Below are 18,469 nucleotides of genomic sequence, written 5' to 3'. Positions count from 1 at the left end.
TTGTTTTAACTCAGTGATTGTGCTGTTTTAACTCAGTGATTGGGTTGTTTTAACTCAGCGATTGGGCTGTTTTAACTCAGTGATTGGGTTGTTTTAACTCAGCGATTGGGCTGTTTTAACTCAGCGATTGGGCTGTTTTAACTCAGCGATTGGGCTGTTTTAACTCAGTGATTGGGTTGTTTTAACTCAGCGATTGGGCTGTTTTAACTCAGCGATTGGGCTGTTTTAACTCAGTGATTGGGTTGTTTTAACTCAGCGATTGGGCTGTTTTAACTCAGCGATTGGGCTGTTTTAACTCAGCGATTGGGCTGTTTTAAATCAGCGATTGGGTTGTTTTAGCCCAGTGATTGGGTTGTTTTAACTCAGCGATTGGGCTGTTTTAACTCAGCGATTGGGCTGTTTTAACTCAGTGATTGGGTTGTTTTAACTCAGTGATTGGGTTGTTTTAACTCAGTGATTGGGTTGTTTTAACTCAGCGATTGGGCTGTTTTAACTCAGCGATTGGGCTGTTTTAACTCAGTGATTGGGTTGTTTTAACTCAGTGATTGGGTTGTTTTAACTCAGTGATTGGGTTGTTTTAGCCCAGTGATTGGGTTGTTTTAGCCCAGTGATTGGGTTGTTTTAGCCCAGCGATTGGGTTGTTTTAACTCAGCGATTGGGTTGTTTTAACTCAGTGATTGTGCTGTTTTAACTCAGTGATTGGGTTGTTTTAACTCAGCGATTGGGCTGTTTTAACTCAGCGATTGGGCTGTTTTAACTCAGCGATTGGGCTGTTTTAACTCAGTGATTGGGTTGTTTTAACTCAGCGATTGGGCTGTTTTAACTCAGCGATTGGGCTGTTTTAACTCAGTGATTGGGTTGTTTTAACTCAGCGATTGGGCTGTTTTAACTCAGCGATTGGGCTGTTTTAACTCAGCGATTGGGCTGTTTTAACTCAGTGATTGGGTTGTTTTAACTCAGCGATTGGGCTGTTTTAACTCAGCGATTGGGCTGTTTTAACTCAGCGATTGGGTTGTTTTAACTCAGCGATTGGGTTGTTTTAACTCAGTGATTGGGCTGTTTTAACTCAGCGATTGGGCTGTTTTAACTCAGCGATTGGGTTGTTTTAATCCAGCTATTGGGTTGTTTTAGCCCAGTGATTTGGTTGTTTTAACTCAGTGATTGGGTTGTTTTAATCCAGCTATTGGTTTGTTTTAGCCCAGTGATTTGATTGTTTTAACTCAGTAATTGGGTTGTTTTAACTCAGTGATTGGGTTGTTTTAACCCAGCGATTGGGTTGTTTTAACTCAGCGATTGGGTTGTTTTAATCCAGCTATTGGGTTGTTTTAACTCAGCGATTGGGCTGTTTTAACTCAGCGACTGGGCTGTTTTAACTCAGTGATTGGGCTGTTTTAACTCAGCGATTGGGCTGTTTTAACTCAGCGATTGGGTTGTTTTAGCCCAGTGATTGGGTTGTTTTAACTCAGCGATTGGGTTGTTTTAGCCCAGTGATTGGGTTGTTTTAGCCCAGCGATTGGGTTGTTTTAACTCAGCGATTGGGCTGTTTTAACTCAGTGATTGGGTTGTTTTAACTCAGTGATTGGGTTGTTTTAGCCCAGTGATTGGGTTGTTTTAGCCCAGCGATTGGGTTGTTTTAACTCAGCGATTGGGTTGTTTTAAGCAAACATTTTACCCAACTGCTGGGTTAGTCCATTTTCAACCCAACTTTGGTTATTTTTAACCCAGCATTTTTTAGAGTGTAGTTTGCGCCTCAGAGAATCGGATCTGTCGGATTTTCATCACGTAAATTCATCCTCGTCTCAGGAAACACATTAAAGCGAGCGATCGCTGAACTGGGAGAAGAGTAGAGTAAACTATAGAGTTATATAATGTGTATCTGGTATAAGAGAGTTCAATTATAACTGAAAGGATTGTCATTGCCGCTATAGACATCAGTGTGTGTTTATTGCTAGTACGTCTGGAAACTCTGGAAAATAAATAAACATGATGTGGTTGAAAACACTGAATAGTTGTGATATGTGTCGAGCGCTGAGCGTCTGTCTCTGGCACGAACGCATGTTTGAATTTAAGTGGCACCGAAATCTGCGTTCTGATTCGGCCCGGTTACACTGCACACACACACACACACACACACACACACACACACACACACACACACACACACACACACACACACACAGAACGGCAGAATAAAAGCTCCGCCCACTCAAGAGTCAAGACACGCCTCTGAGTCGAGTAATTACACACTGTGCCTTTAAATCATCTGCAATATTATTAAATGTGTGAGGCTTTATCAGTTCTTGGTTTCATCAACATAAATAGGCCTACTCTATAGTTTTACATTTGTAATTTTACTGTTGTTCTGTAAACTGTAGCATTACTATATTTCCTCAATGATTCGTTTAATTGTTATGCTTTATTAAAAATGATTATAATTGTTTTCCAGCTCGTTCATGCATGTATTCAATATCATTTTAACTCAAATCAGAAAGTTGCACTGGCTCGTGTGCGCGCGCGCGCGGCCCTGTTGTTTCTTTCGTCCCTCCCACCATCATCATCACGCGTGCACGCGCGCGCTGAACTCGCTCATAAACGCTGGAGATTGACTCGCGCGCACAGACGAGACACAACCATCGACACACACACACACACACACACACATAACAGCTGATCGATAAATATCAGACTGTGATCGATCAGAGGAATAAAACTAACCGCAGCTCAGGTGATCTATTTCTAACAGGTGAGCAGCTTTAACCCCATCAATACCGCAATATTTCATATCTGACACACACAGAGTCTGTTCTATTGATTTTGATTCTGTTTATAGTGATTCTATGTATTTTCTGCAGTTGTGATGTGAAATATACATTATAATCTGTTTGAGATAATGACTAAATCAAGTACTGTAGTGTGTTATATAATGTTTATGAATCGCATTCTACACTGCTCGCTCATCAGTGAGTCAGTGAATCAGTGAGTCATGACTCGTGAATCACATTCGCGTTTGACTCGCAGAAACTTTGATTGTCAGATTCACTTCTGATCAGACATTAATGTTTAATACATTTAATCTAGTTACATTAGACACTTTAAAATGGACTCGTTTAATGTTGTTGATTTTATGTTAGATTAATAGAAATTAATAATAATAATACGTATTAGTTTGATCATAAATATCGTGTTGCGTTCTCAGGTCTCAATGTGCAACATGGAGCCTATTTTACCGGGATTCAGAAACACACTGAAGGTGAGAGCAGCATGTATTTATACTTTATGTTGTTTTTATTATATTCCAGATGTAGTGTGTCGGGTTTGTGTACATGATGTCACGCACCCAGATGTGAGTGCGCTGTCTGTGCTGCGATTGGTCGAGAGGAAGGGCTGCTGTAAATTCATTGGAGGTCAGCTCGGTTTCGCCCACGCTGGCACGGAACTGGAAGGCCATATTTGGTCGTGCGCTTTTACAGGCAGATTGCGCGCGTTTGAGTGATGATGTCATGCGTAAGGGCGTGTCCTCTGGGTTTTTCCTGCTTGTGCCAGTTTGAACTCAATCAAGTTTCATTATTGCGTGTGTGTGTGTGTGTGTGTGTGTGTGTGTGTGTGTGTGTGTGTGTGTGTGTGTGTGTGTGTGTGTGTGTGTGTGTGTGTGTGTGTGTGTGTGTGTGTGTGTGTGTGTGTGTGTGTGTGTGTGTGTGTGTGTGTGTGTGTGTGGCAAAGATCTGAGTTTAAATGTTTGTAATAAACTCATCAGAACTTCACAAATGAAAGAGTATAAAAGTTACAGAAGTTTTGATTTCATGGCGTGTGTTGAGGTTAACGTGTGTGTGTGTGTGTGTGTGTGTGAGTGAGTTGAGGTGAGGTGTCAAACGAAATAAATTTATTTCGTATTATCAATATTATCAACTAATATTGGACGTTTCATTGCTGTCACTAAGCGATCTCTTGCTAGTTTTCTATGCATTACAAACATAACTTCACTGACAATAAGGAAATCCAGACGAGCCAAATTTTAATGCTGCGTAAATTTTGAAGGTGAATAGAAATTCCAGAAACAACTGTTCATCTTTTATTATTTAAGAAAGGGATAGAGCTGCAATAACTTATATATTTTTTAATTATGTAGTGGTAAGTACAGTGTATCCATAATCGCACTTTTGTTTGTAGAGGATATAGTTCATCCAGTTTATGGGTCATCATTTGATGAAGTGTCCGTAAGAGAGTTTTTGCACAGTTAATATTTGGTAAATATCCTTGAACATTCTTTCTAGCATTTGTGTATGAACCATTTATTACAGTTGATCCTTCAAGTCATAATTTGCTTGGTTAAGTGTTGGAGTGACTATAAAAGCATTTTAGACTCATTTTAAGAGTCGTAATTTGTTAAATATCCTCCAACGTTCTTTGTAGCATTTTTGTATGTGCAATTTATTAGTGTATAATTTAAGTCATAATTAGCTTTTTAAGTGTTGGAGTAACTATAAGAGCAGTTTTTATAAATACTTAACCCATTTGTGCCCAAATGTTTCCTGCATATAGTCATGTTAATAGTGTCATATGTGAACATGTTCCGCATGTATTTTCCCCAGGTTTGTTTTTTTGTCTTGAAATTTGAATGTGGATAAGAGGAGAACATTGAACATCTAACTCAAAACAACTGCTTTCAACAGATCAATCTTTGTTCATAAAAAAATGTATTATGCATAAAAGTCGAAGAACATTAAATGCAAACTCAAAAAAGCTGCTTCTGTTTTATAATCTTTTGAACAAAAAAACAAATAAAGTCTTAAAGTGGTGGAACATAGAGCAGCCGTTAAGTTGCCACACAGGGCATTGTGTATCAAAAAGTTGAAAATAAATAAATAGAATGACGAAAAAATTACATCTTACAAAAAATAAAATCAAAAGTCCCATATAATTCAATGGCTGACTGTAGCAGGCGATTTCAGATAATAATGTAAATGTAAACTCATTACTTGTCTGAATTTCCACATTTTTTCCTTGAAATCCTTTATTTGTTTGTCTGCTTGCGTGTCATTGAGATATGAAACATGGATAATATCTAGAAAAATACTTACAGAAGCAAAATGAAAACTATACACTGCGGCCACTATAGTTGCAGGTGGACTTAACAATTAACAGGAGCAGCAAAACTCAATCTAGCCTAGAGGTGTGTGTGTGTGTGTGTGTGTGTGTGTGTGTGTGTGTGTGTGTGTGTGTGTGTGTGTGTGTGTGTGTGTGTGTGTGTGTGTGTGTGTGTGTGTGTGTGTGTGTGTGTGTGTGTGTGTGTGTGTGTGTGTGTGTGTGTGTGTGTGTGTGTGTGTGTGTGTGTGTGTGTGTGTGTGTGTGTGTGTGTGTGTGTGTGTGTGTGTGTGTGTGTGTGTGTGTGTGTGTGTGTGTGTGTGTGTGTGTGTGTGTGTTAACCCGTGTGTGTTCCTCAGCGTCAGGCGGCGTTCGAGGTGTGTGACGACCCCATGTCTCTGTTCTCGAGCTGTGTGTGTGTGTGTGTGTGTGTGTGTGTGTTGAAGTTAACCCGTGTGTGTGTGTGTGTGTTCCTCAGCGTCAGGCGGCGTTCGAGGTGTGTGACGACCCCATGTCTCTGTTCTCGAGCTTCTATCCGCTGGTGGAGGAGGCGGCGGCGCAGGAGGTCCCGTCCGGCCTGGACTGCTTCTCTCAGGGTAACTCACACACACACACACACACACACACACACACACACACACACACACACACACACACACACACACACACACACACACACACACACACACACACTCCTGTAGGTCCCAGCACATCTGCAGTGGTCTGACGTGTGTGTGTGTGTGTTTCAGATGTGGGTGTGTGTTCAGTGCCTCTGCTGACGCCCTGCAGTAAAGCCGTGGTGAGCCAGGCTCTGAAGGACAGTTTCAACGGCTTCTCCAAGGTCCAGCGCATCTGCGGCATCTCCGACAGTGAGTGTGTTTGTGTGTGTGTGTTTGTGTGTGTGTGTTTGTGTGTGTGTGGACTGGTAATCCCTACGTTATGGGGACAAAGATGGCAATATCCGAAATCCTCGTCCTTGTGGGGACATTTTTAGGTCCCCATGAGGAAAACATCTTATAAATCAGACTAAGTGATGTTTTTTGAAAATGTAAAAATGCAGAATGTCTCCTGTGATGGGTAGGGGCAGTGTGTGTGTGTGTGTGTGTGATGGGTAGGGGCAGTGTGTGTGTGTGTGTGTGTGTGTGTGTGTGTGTGTGTGTGTGATGGGTAGGTTTAGGGGCAGGGGCAGTGTGTGTGTGTGTGTGTGTGTGTGTGTGATGGGTAGGTTTAGGGGCAGTGTGTGTGTGTGTGTGTGTGTGTGTGTGTGTGATGGGTAGGTTTAGGGGCAGGGGCAGTGTGTGTGTGTGTGTGTGTGTGTGTGATGGGTAGGTTTAGGGGCAGGGGCAGTGTGTGTGTGTGTGTGTGTGTGATGGGTAGGTTTAGGGGCAGGGGCAGTGTGTGTGTGTGTGTGTGTGTGTGTGTGTGTGTGTGTGTGTGATGGGTAGGTTTAGGGGCTGTGTGTGAGTGTGTGTGTGTGTGTGTTCTGAGGACGCTGTGTGTGTAACGATCTCTGTCCCGCAGACCCGCGCCGCTGGAGTAAGCAGCAGGTGTCGCAGTGGCTCTACTGGGCGTCCGGAGAGTTCAGTCTCACCAACATCAACTTCTGTAAGTTTGACCTGAGCGGGCAGGAGCTCTGCGACCTGGGCAAGGACGACTTCCTGGATCTGGCGCCGGATTTCGTGGGAGATATTCTGTGGGAACATCTGGAGCAGATGATGAGAGGTAAGACGGGCTCTGGGCTCAGCTCAGGTGTGATGTGGAGCTGGCGTCTGATCGGTGTGTGTGTGTGAGTGTGTGTGTGTGTGTGTGTGTGTGTGTGTGTGTGTGTGTCTGTTGAGGTTAACCCGTGTGTGTGTGTGTGTGTGTGTGTGTCTGTTGAGGTTAACCCGTGTGTGTGTGTGTGTGTGTGTGTGTGTGTGTGTGTGTGTCTGTTGAGGTTAACCCGTGTGTGTGTGTGTGTGTGTGTGTGTGTCTATTGAGGTTAACCCGTGTGTGTGTGTGTGTGTGTGTGTGTCTGTTGAGGTTAACCCGTGTGTGTGTGTGTGTGTGTTCTGCAGGCGGTCAGGAGGCCGGTGAGGGGAAGGGGTCGGCGTGCGGATGGACGAGCGGCTCTGGCTGTGAGTGTCTCGTTTTCTGAGTTTGAGCTTAGGGTGTTTTCACACTTGGTCTTTTCAGGGGGTCTGAGCGCGGTCGGCGTGATTTTGGCCCATATGTGAACACTCCAAACGATCTCAGACCCGTTTAAAGCGGACCGAGCCGAGATCATCTCAGGAGGTGGTGTGGGTTCGGTTCGATGTCGTCATAAAAACACACAATCTGAACACAAACCGCTCTGGGCTTACTTGATTTTTCCGTTCGCGAATTCCAGTGTAGTTTGTTCATCAGATGTACAAATCTATTCATCACGGCTGCTGCTTCTGGCAATTCTCTACAATTATTCCTTCACAACTTACACTTGTTTATTGCCATTTCAACCACTTCTGAACAGTGTAAGAGAGAAGCTGCGCACCTTTAGTTTAAACTGGTGTCACGAGCACAAGCGCAAGCACACATAAACCATCGTGTACTGAACGGAATCCTATTGCATTTATTTTAAAGTGTCAAAAACACACAAGATTCACATAAACCGGTGGTTTTGTTTTAAGTGAATGTAAACATCTGCATTACTAGCCTTTGCAGTTTTCCAGTTCCATTTCTAAGATGCTGTTTTAAGGCAAACCTACTTTACCTGGACATTTTAAAGCAGTTTATTTAATATGCATCTTTTTAAATTATTTTATTGTATTGTTTATTTTTCGTATGCTGATGTTATCATTGCCTTCTGCAATAAAATAAACATCAAGGAAAACTATTCAAAATGTTCTTTACAAAGGTGGATGTGTGATATCGCTAGTGCAAGAATATGTAGTATTGCAAAAAATATTTTTTTGGTGTAAAAAGATAAACAACTCAATTCATTTGTAGCGAAATACATTTTTTACAAATACATATCTTGGTTACCGAGGCACAAACAATGTAAGTGAATGGGATTGAATGTTGAAGGCCATCGGGTCAGCCATCAAACACTGAACTGGACTAGATCCAACCACAAGTGTGAACACAAACGGGTCTGAGACCACATTTCTTCTAAAGTGGACCAAAAAAGGATCTGAGTCCTCTTTCAGGGACAGTGTGAACGTGAAGAGAACTGGGTCCTTCTTCACTGGGTTCACCTTTTGGTCCACTTAAAGCAGTCTGAGTTCGGTTCTTTTAAAGAGGACCCACGTGTGAAAACACCCTAAAACAAGAAACACACACACCTGATGAAGATCACGCTCATATGACTGAAGCTGATGTGTGTGTTCATGGGCAGAGATTTGCTCTGGTTTGAATCATAAAATCACTTTCACAAGATGTCTTTGCTTCTCCAGTAAATGTGGTTTAAGAATCTGTCAGAGGTTTTCTCTGTTGGCAGTGATGAAAAGAGAAATCCCAAATAGAAATATTTAACTCTAATACTTCAACAAAAGAATTTTGACCGTGGCTTTATCCAATGATCAAGTTTATGTTACACAAAACATTCCAGAACACGTGTGATCATGTGATTAGTCAGCGGTGGAAAGTGTGATGACGTCTGATGGGATCCGACTACAGTGATGATGTGTGTGTGTGTGTGTGTAGGTCTCAGTCTGGAGGAATGTTCTCTGAAGGTTCCTGATAACCGCAGCAGTCTCCTCCGCGAGCTCTTCGAGACGTCTGATGATTCGGCCCTGCAGGAGCTCTCCATGTATCCCAAACCTCAGCTCAGCTCCGTCAGCGTCAGATCCATGAAGGAGTTCTCCAGCGCCAAAGCTGCTCCGCGTCTCAATACAGCAGGTCAGATCTCACCCTGACCCATGACCCTGACCCATGACCCTAACCCTGACCCATGACCCATGACCCTGACCCATGACCCATGACCCTAACCCTGACCCTGACGAGATTACGTAATCAGATTACTTTTTTGATGTAACGAGTAAAGTAACGCATTACAAGTAATGGGGAGTTGGGGTTGATGTAGAGTTAAGGTTGGGGTTGATGTAGAGTTAGGGGTCGGGGTTGATGTAGAGCCGGGGTCGGGGTCGATGTAGAGTTAGGGGTCGGGGTCGATGTAGAGCCGGGGTCGGGGTTGATGTAGAGTCGGGGTCGGGGTTGATGTAGAGTTAGGGTTGGGGTCGATGTAGAGCCGGGGTTGGGGTTGATGTAGAGTTGGGGTCGGGGTTGATGTAGAGCTGGGGTTGTGGTTGATGTAGAGCCGGGGTTGTGGTTGATGTAGAGCCGGGGTCGGGGTCGATGTAGAGCCGGGTTTGGGGTCGATGTAGAGCCGGGGTTGGGGTTGATGTAGAGCTGGGGTTGTGGTTGATGTAGAGCCGGGGTTGTGGTTGATGTAGAGCCGGGGTCGGGGTCGATGTAGAGCCGGGTTTGGGGTTGATGTAGAGTTGGGGTTGGGGTTGATGTAGAGTTGGGGTTGGGGTTGATGTAGAGCCGGGGTTGGGGTTGATGTAGAGCCGGGTTTGGGGTTGATGTAGAGTTGGGGTTGGGGTTGATGTAGAGCCGGGGTCGGGGTCGATGTAGAGCCGGGTTTGGGGTTGATGTAGAGTTGGGGTCGGGGTTGATGTAGAGCCGGGGTTGGGGTTGATGTAGAGCCGGGGTTGGGGTCGATGTAGAGCCGGGTTTGGGGTTGATGTAGAGTTGGGGTCGAGGTTGATGTAGAGCCGGGGTTGGGGTTGATGTAGAGCCGGGGTTGGGGTTGATGTAGAGTTGGGGTCGGGGTTGATGTAGAGTTAGGGTTGGGGTCGATGTAGAGCCGGGGTTGGGGTTGATGTAGAGTTGGGGTCGGGGTTGATGTAGAGTTAGGGTTGGGGTCGATGTAGAGCCGGGGTCTGGGTCGATGTAGAGCCGGGGTCGGGGTTGATGTAGAGCCGGGGTTGGGGTTGATGTAGAGTTGGGGTCGGGGTTGATGTAGAGTTAGGGTTGGGGTCGATGTAGAGCCGGGGTTGGGGTTGATGTAGAGCCGGGGTCGGGGTTGATGTAGAGCCGGGGTTGGGGTTGATGTAGAGTTGGGGTCGGGGTTGATGTAGAGTTGGGGTTGATGTAGAGTCGGGGTCGGGGTTGATGTAGAGCCGGGGTCGGGGTTGATGTAGAGTCGGGGTCGGGGTTGATGTAGAGCCGGGGTTGGGGTTGATGTAGAGTTGGGGTCGGGGTTGATGTAGAGTTAGGGTTGGGGTCGATGTAGAGCCGGGGTTGGGGTTGATGTAGAGCCGGGGTCGGGGTTGATGTAGAGTTGGGGTCGGGTTGATGTAGAGCCGGGGTCGGGGTTGATGTAGAGTTGGGGTCGGGTTGATGTAGAGCCGGGGTCGGGGTTGATGTAGAGCCGGGGTCGGGGTTGATGTAGAGTCGGGGTCGGGGTTGATGTAGAGCCGGGGTTGGGGTTGATGTAGAGTTGGGGTCGGGGTTGATGTAGAGTTAGGGTTGGGGTCGATGTAGAGCCGGGGTTGGGGTTGATGTAGAGCCGGGGTTGGGGTTGATGTAGAGCCGGGGTTGGGGTTGATGTAGAGTTAGGGTTGGGGTCGATGTAGAGCCGGGGTTGGGGTTGATGTAGAGCCGGGGTTGGGGTTGATGTAGAGTTGGGGTCGGGGTTGATGTAGAGTTGGGGTTGATGTAGAGTCGGGGTCGGGGTTGATGTAGAGCCGGGGTCGGGGTTGATGTAGAGTCGGGGTCGGGGTTGATGTAGAGCCGGGGTTGGGGTTGATGTAGAGTTAGGGTTGGGGTCGATGTAGAGCCGGGGTTGGGGTTGATGTAGAGCCGGGGTCGGGGTTGATGTAGAGTTAGGGTTGGGGTCGATGTAGAGCCGGGGTTGGGGTTGATGTAGAGCCGGGGTCGGGGTTGATGTAGAGTTGGGGTCGGGTTGATGTAGAGCCGGGGTTGGGGTTGATGTAGAGTTGGGGTCGGGTTGATGTAGAGCCGGGGTCGGGTTGATGTAGAGCCGGGGTTGGGGTTGATGTAGAGTTAGGGTTGGGGTCGATGTAGAGCCGGGGTTGGGGTTGATGTAGAGCCGGGGTCGGGGTTGATGTAGAGTTGGGGTCGGGTTGATGTAGAGCCGGGGTCGGGGTTGATGTAGAGTTGGGGTCGGGTTGATGTAGAGCCGGGGTCGGGGTTGATGTAGAGCCGGGGTCGGGGTTGATGTAGAGTCGGGGTCGGGGTTGATGTAGAGCCGGGGTTGGGGTTGATGTAGAGTTGGGGTCGGGGTTGATGTAGAGTTAGGGTTGGGGTCGATGTAGAGCCGGGGTTGGGGTTGATGTAGAGCCGGGGTTGGGGTTGATGTAGAGCCAGGGTTGGGGTTGATGTAGAGTTAGGGTTGGGGTCGATGTAGAGCCGGGGTTGGGGTTGATGTAGAGTTAGGGTTGGGGTCGATGTAGAGCCGGGGTTGGGGTTGATGTAGAGCCGGGGTTGGGGTTGATGTAGAGTTAGGGTTGGGGTTGATGTAGAGCCGGGGTCGGGGTTGATGTAGAGCCGGGGTTGGGGTTGATGTAGAGTTAGGGTTGGGGTCGATGTAGAGCCGGGGTTGGGGTCGATGTAGAGTTAGGGTTGGGGTCGATGTAGAGCCGGGGTTGGGGTTGATGTAGAGCCGGGGTTGGGGTTGATGTAGAGTTAGGGTTGGGGTTGATGTAGAGCCGGGGTCGGGGTTGATGTAGAGCCGGGTTTGGGGTTGATGTAGAGTTAGGGTTGGGGTCGATGTAGAGCCGGGGTCGGGGTTGATGTAGAGCCGGGGTCGGGGTTGATGTAGAGCCGGGTTTGGGGTTGATGTAGAGTTAGGGTTGGGGTCGATGTAGAGCCGGGGTTGGGGTTGATGTAGAGCCGGGGTCGGGGTTGATGTAGAGCCGGGGTTGGGGTTGATGTAGAGTTAGGGTTGGGGTCGATGTAGAGCCGGGGTCGGGGTTGATGTAGAGCCGGGGTCGGGGTTGATGTAGAGCCGGGGTCGGGGTTGATGTAGAGTTAGGGTTGGGGTCGATGTAGAGCCGGGGTTGGGGTTGATGTAGAGTTAGGGTTGGGGTCGTTGTAGAGCCGGGGTTGGGGTTGATGTAGAGCCGGGGTTGGGGTTGATGTAGAGTTAGGGTTGGGGTCGATGTAGAGCCGGGGTTGGGGTTGATGTAGAGCCGGGGTTGGGGTCGATGTAGAGCCGGGGTTGGGGTTGATGTAGAGCCGGGGTCGGGGTTGATGTAGAGTTAGGGTTGGGGTTGATGTAGAGCCGGGGTGTGGGTTGATGTAGAGCCGGGGTCGGGGTTGATGTAGAGCCGGGGTCGGGGTTGATGTAGAGTTAGGGTTGGGGTCGATGTAGAGTTGGGGTCGGGGTTGATGTAGAGTTGGGGTCGGGGTCGATGTAGAGCCGGGGTTGGGGTTGTTGTAGAGTTGGGGTTGGGGTTGATGTAGAGTTGGGGTCGGGGTTGATGTAGAGCCGGGGTCGGGGTTGATGTAGAGTCGGGGTCGGGGTTGATGTAGAGTTAGGGTTGGGGTCGATGTAGAGCCGGGGTTGGGGTTGATGTAGAGCCGGGGTTGGGGTTGATGTAGAGCCGGGGTCGGGGTTGATGTAGAGTCGGGGTCGGGGTTGATGTAGAGTTAGGGTTGGGGTCGATGTAGAGCCGGGGTTGGGGTTGATGTAGAGCCGGGGTTGGGGTTGATGTAGAGCCGGGGTTGGGGTTGATGTAGAGTTAGGGTTGGGGTCGATGTAGAGCCGGGGTTGGGGTTGATGTAGAGCCGGGGTCGGGGTTGATGTAGAGCCGGGGTCGGGGTTGATGTAGAGCCGGGGTCGGGGTTGATGTAGAGTCGGGGTCGGGGTTGATGTAGAGCCGGGGTCGGGGTTGATGTAGAGTCGGGGTTGATGTAGAGTCGTGGTTGATGTAGAGCCGGGGTCGGGGTTGATGTAGAGCCGGGGTCGGGGTTGATGTAGAGTCGGGGTTGATGTAGAGTCGGGGTTGATGTAGAGTCGGGGTTGATGTAGAGTCGGGGTTGATGTAGAGTCGGGGTTGATGTAGAGTCGGGGTCGGGGTTGATGTAGAGTTGGGGTTGATGTAGAGTCGGGTCGGGGTTGATGTAGAGTTGGGGTTGATGTAGAGTCGGGTCGGGGTTGATGTAGAGTCGGGGTCGGGGTTGATGTAGAGCCGGGGTCGGGGTTGATGTAGAGTCGGGGTTGATGTAGAGTCGGGGTCGGGGTTGATGTAGAGCCGGGGTCGGGGTTGATGTAGAGCCGGGGTCGGGGTTGATGTAGAGCCGGGGTCGGGGTTGATGTAGAGCCGGGGTCGGGGTTGATGTAGAGCCGGGGTTGATGTAGAGTCGGGGTCGGGGTTGATGTAGAGTCGGGGTCGGGGTTGATGTAGAGTCGGGGTCGGGGTTGATGTAGAGTCGGGGTTGATGTAGAGCCGGGGTCGGGGTTGATGTAGAGCCGGGGTCGGGGTTGATGTAGAGTCGGGGTCGGGGTTGATGTAGAGCCGGGGTCGGGGTTGATGTAGAGCCGGGGTCGGGGTTGATGTAGAGTCGGGGTCGGGGTTGATGTAGAGTCGGGGTCGGGGTTGATGTAGAGTTAGGGGTCGGGGTTGATGTAGAGTCGGGGTCGGGGTTGATGTAGAGCCGGGGTCGGGGTTGATGTAGAGTTGGGGTCGGGGTTGATGTAGAGCCGGGGTCGGGGTTGATGTAGAGTTAGGGGTCGGGGTTGATGTAGAGTCGGGGTCGGGGTTGATGTAGAGTTAGGGGTCGGGGTTGATGTAGAGTCGGGGTCGGGGTTGATGTAGAGCCGGGGTCGGGGTTGATGTAGAGTTAGGGGTCGGGGTTGATGTAGAGTTAGGGTCGGGGTTGATGTAGAGTCGGGGTCGGGGTTGATGTAGAGTTAGGGGTCGGGGTTGATGTAGAGTGCGCAGTAGAGTTGATGTAGAGTGCGCAGTAGAGTTGATGTAGAGTGCGCAGTAGAGTTGATGTAGAGTGCGCAGTAGAGTTGATGTAGAGTGCGCAGTAGAGTTGATGTAGAGTGCGCAGTAGAGTTGATGTAGAGTGCGCAGTAGAGTTGATGTAGAGTGCGCAGTAGAGTTGATGTAGAGTGTGCTGTTCCTCTTCAGTGCCGTCCCGTGATCAGACGTCTGTGGAGAGTGTGGACCCTGAGGGCCCAGAGTGTGTTCTGTCCTCCTGGGGGAGCCGCTCTTCTCTCACTGATGCCCAGCGCGTCCCGTCCTTCGACAGCTTCGAGGAGGAGTTCAGCTCGGCTCCGCTGGGTCTGGCCAATCAGGGGCTGTCCTTCAAAGATTACGTCCAGGAGAGGAACGAGCCTCTGGAGCAGGGCAAACCCGTCATCCCCGCCGCTGTGCTCGCCGGCTTCACCGGTGCGTCTCCCCTCACACACCTCACTCACGCACACACACACACACCTCACTCTCACACACACATCACACACACACACACACACACACACACCTCTCTCTCTCTCTCTCACACACACACCTCACTCACTCTCACACACACCTCACTCTCTCTCACACACACCTCACTCTCACACCAACCACTGCGCCTTTAACATGTGTGTCCCTGGTGCTGCACAGGAAGTGGGCCGATCCAGCTGTGGCAGTTCCTGCTGGAGCTTCTGACCGACTCCAGCTGCCAGAGCATCATCAGCTGGACGGCCGACGGCTGGGAGTTCAAACTCACCGACCCCGACGAGGTCTTTATTTTAAACATTTATTTACTATGCTTTTCTTATTTGTAAGTTTCAAATATTATTATTTTTTAGTTCAATTCAATAAATTAATAAATAAAAACATTGGATTAAAATAAAAAAATACAATTTAAATAAATGTTTATTCTGCTTTAGTCAATTCAATAAATAATAAAAAATATAAATTCATTTTAATCTAATGCATTTATTATTTATTTATTTTAAATAAGTTTTATTTTTATCAATGTTTTCCTTTATTAATTTGTTTTAGTCAATTCATTTTAATCTAATGCATTATTTAATTTTATTTAGATTAAATTGTATTGATTATTTTTGTTTAATCAAATTTATTTAAATAAAATTGTATTTCTGTTTTATTCAATTAATTTGAATCTAATTCATTAATAAATTATCATTTATTTTCTTTTATTTCTTTTATCAATTTTTTCATTTATTAATTTATGTAAATAAAATGTTATTTATTTGTTGTGGTCAATTCATTTTAAATCTAAGAATTTTATTTAAATAAAAATAAATAATTAATGCATTAGATTTAAAATGAATTGACCAAAACAAATAAATAACATTTTATTTACATAAATTAATAAATGAAAACATTGATAAAAGAAATAAAAGAAAATAAATAATAATTTATTAATGAATTAGATTAAAATTAATTGAATAAAACAGAATTATTTAAATAAAATTCTATTTCTTTATTTTTTTTAAATAAATTATATTATTTCAGTTTTAGTAAATTAATTTAATTCTAATGCATTAATTTATTTTCTTTTTATTTATGTAAATCAAATAAATTTATTTCAATAAATTTTTTCATTTATTAATTTATTTAAATTAAATTATTTCAGTTTTAATCAATTAATGTTAATCTAATGCATTAATAAATTATTTATTTATTTTCTTATTTTATTTATTTTAATCAAATTAATTTATTTAAATACTATTATTTCAAATGCATTATTTATTTATTTTCTTATTTTTACTTTTATTTTTACTTTCAAATTAATTTATTGTAATCAAGTTTTCATTTATTTAAATAAATTATTGATTTATTTTTCAAAACAAATTTATTTAAATAAAATTATTTCAGTTTTAATCAATTAATTTTAATCTAATGCATTAATAAATAAATTATTTATTTATTTTCTTATTTTTATTTTAATCAAGTTTTATTTTTTTATCAATGTTTTCATTTATTAATTTATAAAAAAAATTTGGTTTTGGTCAATTAATTTTAAATCAAATGCATTAATTATTTATTTTTATTTAAATGTTATTTCTGTATTTAAATTTTTTTTTAAATAATTATAGTCAATTAATTTTAATCTAATGCATTAATAAATTATTTATTTTCTTATTTGTATTTATTTCAATCAAGTTTTAATTTATTAATTTATTTAAATAAATTTCTATTTATTTGTTTTGGTCAATTTGTTTAAAATTGAATGCATTAATTATTTATTTTTATTTAAATAAATGTTATTTTTGTATTTTTTTTTTTTTATATATATATTCAGTTTTAGTCAACGAATTTTAATCTAATGCATTTATTTATTATTAATGAATGTTCTTATTTGTATTAATCAGAATGATTGTTTCCATGTGTTCATTGATTGAGATGATCTGTAATGTGTGTGTGTGTGTGTGTGTGTGTCCTCAGGTGGCCCGGCGCTGGGGGAAGAGGAAGAATAAGCCGAAGATGAACTACGAGAAGCTGAGTCGAGGATTGCGCTACTACTACGATAAGAACATCATCCACAAGACGTCGGGCAAGCGCTACGTCTACCGCTTCGTGTGCGACCTGCAGAACCTGCTGGGCTACAGGGTGGAGGAGCTGCACTGCATGCTGGGAGTGCGGCCGGACACCGAGGACTGAGGCGGAGCCCCGGGCGGCGCGGGCCCTCGAGGGCCCCTGTGTGTGTTTCCGGCGCTGGGCCACTGCGGCCCTTCAGCGGCTGAGCTCCGTCCTCACCAACAGACGGAGTGTGTTCTGATTGGACGATCTTCACGATCTCCTCAGATGGAGAGAGCACTCTCAACTCTAGCTTTGCTTTGATTTCTGGTCCTGGAGCCGCTTCTGTTCTCCTGTGTGTCCTGTGAGAAATGATCTTGTGTTTCTTTATGAGCTGGTGTGTGATTGGCCGCTCCGGCCGAGGGGGCGGAGCTGCGGAGGCGGAGCGTGTGTTTGCTTCAGGACCACAGCTGGAGCTTTACTGACCTCTGATGTTCTTTCTGAATGTTCTCTCAACACTGATAATGTCTTTTTTAAATGTGTTTTGTTGCTGTTGTGATGTGAGCATTATGGGATTTAAAGACTGGATAACGCTGAAGGAACGTTCCCTTAACGTCACTGGACGAACGCTTGTTCATAACTCTGCCAGAACGCTCCCTGGACTATTGTTATTATTTATACAGACATCATGTGATCACTCATCTCTACTGTGTGTGTGTGTGTGTGTGTGTGTGTGTGTGTGTGTGTGTGTGTGTGTGTGTGTGTGTGTGTGTGTGTGTGTGTGTTTATTTTACAGATGATCTATGAACTAGCGATTTATTGATACGTGTGTGTGTGTGTGTGTGTGTACAGATGATCTATGATGAGAGATTTATTGATAAATGTTTCTAGGGGGAGAGTGTGTGTGTGTGTGTGTGTGTGTGTGTGTGTGTGTGTGTGTGTGTGTGTGTGTGTGTGTGTGTGTGTGTGTGTGTGTGTGTGTGTGTGTGTGTGTGTGTGTGTTTGTTTTTATTTTACAGATGATCTTTGAACGAGAGATTTATTTATAAATGTTTCTAGGGGGAGAGTGTGTGTGTGTGTGTGTGTGTGTGTGATGGGCAGGTTTAGGGGCAGTGTGTGTGTGTGTGTGTGTGTGTGTGTGATGGGTAGGTTTAGGGGCAGTGTAAGGGGATAGAAAATACGGTTTGTACGGTATAAAAACCATTACATTTCACAAAAACAATCGTGTGTGTGTGTGTGTGTTTGATTGTTTTTATTTTACAGATGATCTATGAACTAGAGATGTGTGTGTGTGTGTGTATACAGATGATCTATGATGAGAGATTTATTGATAAATGTTTCTAGGGGGAGTGTGTGTGTGTGTGTGTGCGTGTGCGTGTGCGTGCGTGCGTGCGCGTGTGTGTGTGTGTTTATGTTACAGATGATCTATGAACTAGAGATTTATTGATAACCGTTTCTAGGGGGAGAGTGTGTGTTGAACCGAGTGGCTTACACTGGTGGAAACATGTTCTGTGTTTGTGTGTGTGTGTGTGTGATGAGAATCTGCCCAGACGTGCATCTCTCTGTCATTAACACACTGAGAACAGTTTAATATCTCTGTGAAAGTCAACAAATAAACTCTGCTGATCTGCTGTGACGTGTGGAGCCGTTTTCTCTCTGAACAGATTTTCTCTTAGACTGGACGATCAGAGCTGGACAAACTACACAACTCCATTACTCGAGTGAAAGTAGAAGCACTGCTGGTCAAATATTACTCCGTTACAAGTGAAAGTTGTAAAAAAATATTTTTACGTAAGTAAAAGTACAGAAGTATTTGCTTTTAAAAGTACTTAAGTATCAAAAGTAAATTTCCTTTTTTGTGTCAATGCATTATTGTTGCATTGTTGTATGAATACGACCACCTTGAACTAATTTAAATA

The 18,469-nt window shown here is 45.3% G+C and overlaps 1 protein-coding gene across 1 annotated transcript; it reads left to right on the top strand.

Annotated features, from left to right (window-relative positions):
* The first annotated feature begins 2,615 nt into the window (after positions 1–2,615).
* On the top strand, positions 2,616–18,181 carry ets2 (v-ets avian erythroblastosis virus E26 oncogene homolog 2). The gene is made up of 10 exons (XM_079804071.1): positions 2,616–2,743; positions 3,197–3,250; positions 5,561–5,678; positions 5,832–5,951; positions 6,604–6,804; positions 7,140–7,199; positions 8,743–8,937; positions 14,208–14,468; positions 14,685–14,803; positions 16,479–18,181. Exons 2-10 carry the CDS (start codon positions 3,203–3,205, stop codon positions 16,692–16,694), a joined length of 1,338 nt encoding a protein of 445 aa, XP_079660197.1. The 5' UTR covers positions 2,616–2,743; positions 3,197–3,202; the 3' UTR covers positions 16,695–18,181.
* Positions 18,182–18,469: the final 288 nt, after the last annotated feature.

Source organism: Gobio gobio, assembly GCF_949357685.1.
Source record: "Gobio gobio genome assembly, chromosome: 22".
Lineage (NCBI taxonomy): Eukaryota > Metazoa > Chordata > Actinopteri > Cypriniformes > Gobionidae > Gobio > Gobio gobio.
The sequence above is the reverse complement of the archived record's forward strand: the minus strand, read 5'-3'. Positions and strand labels throughout refer to the sequence as shown.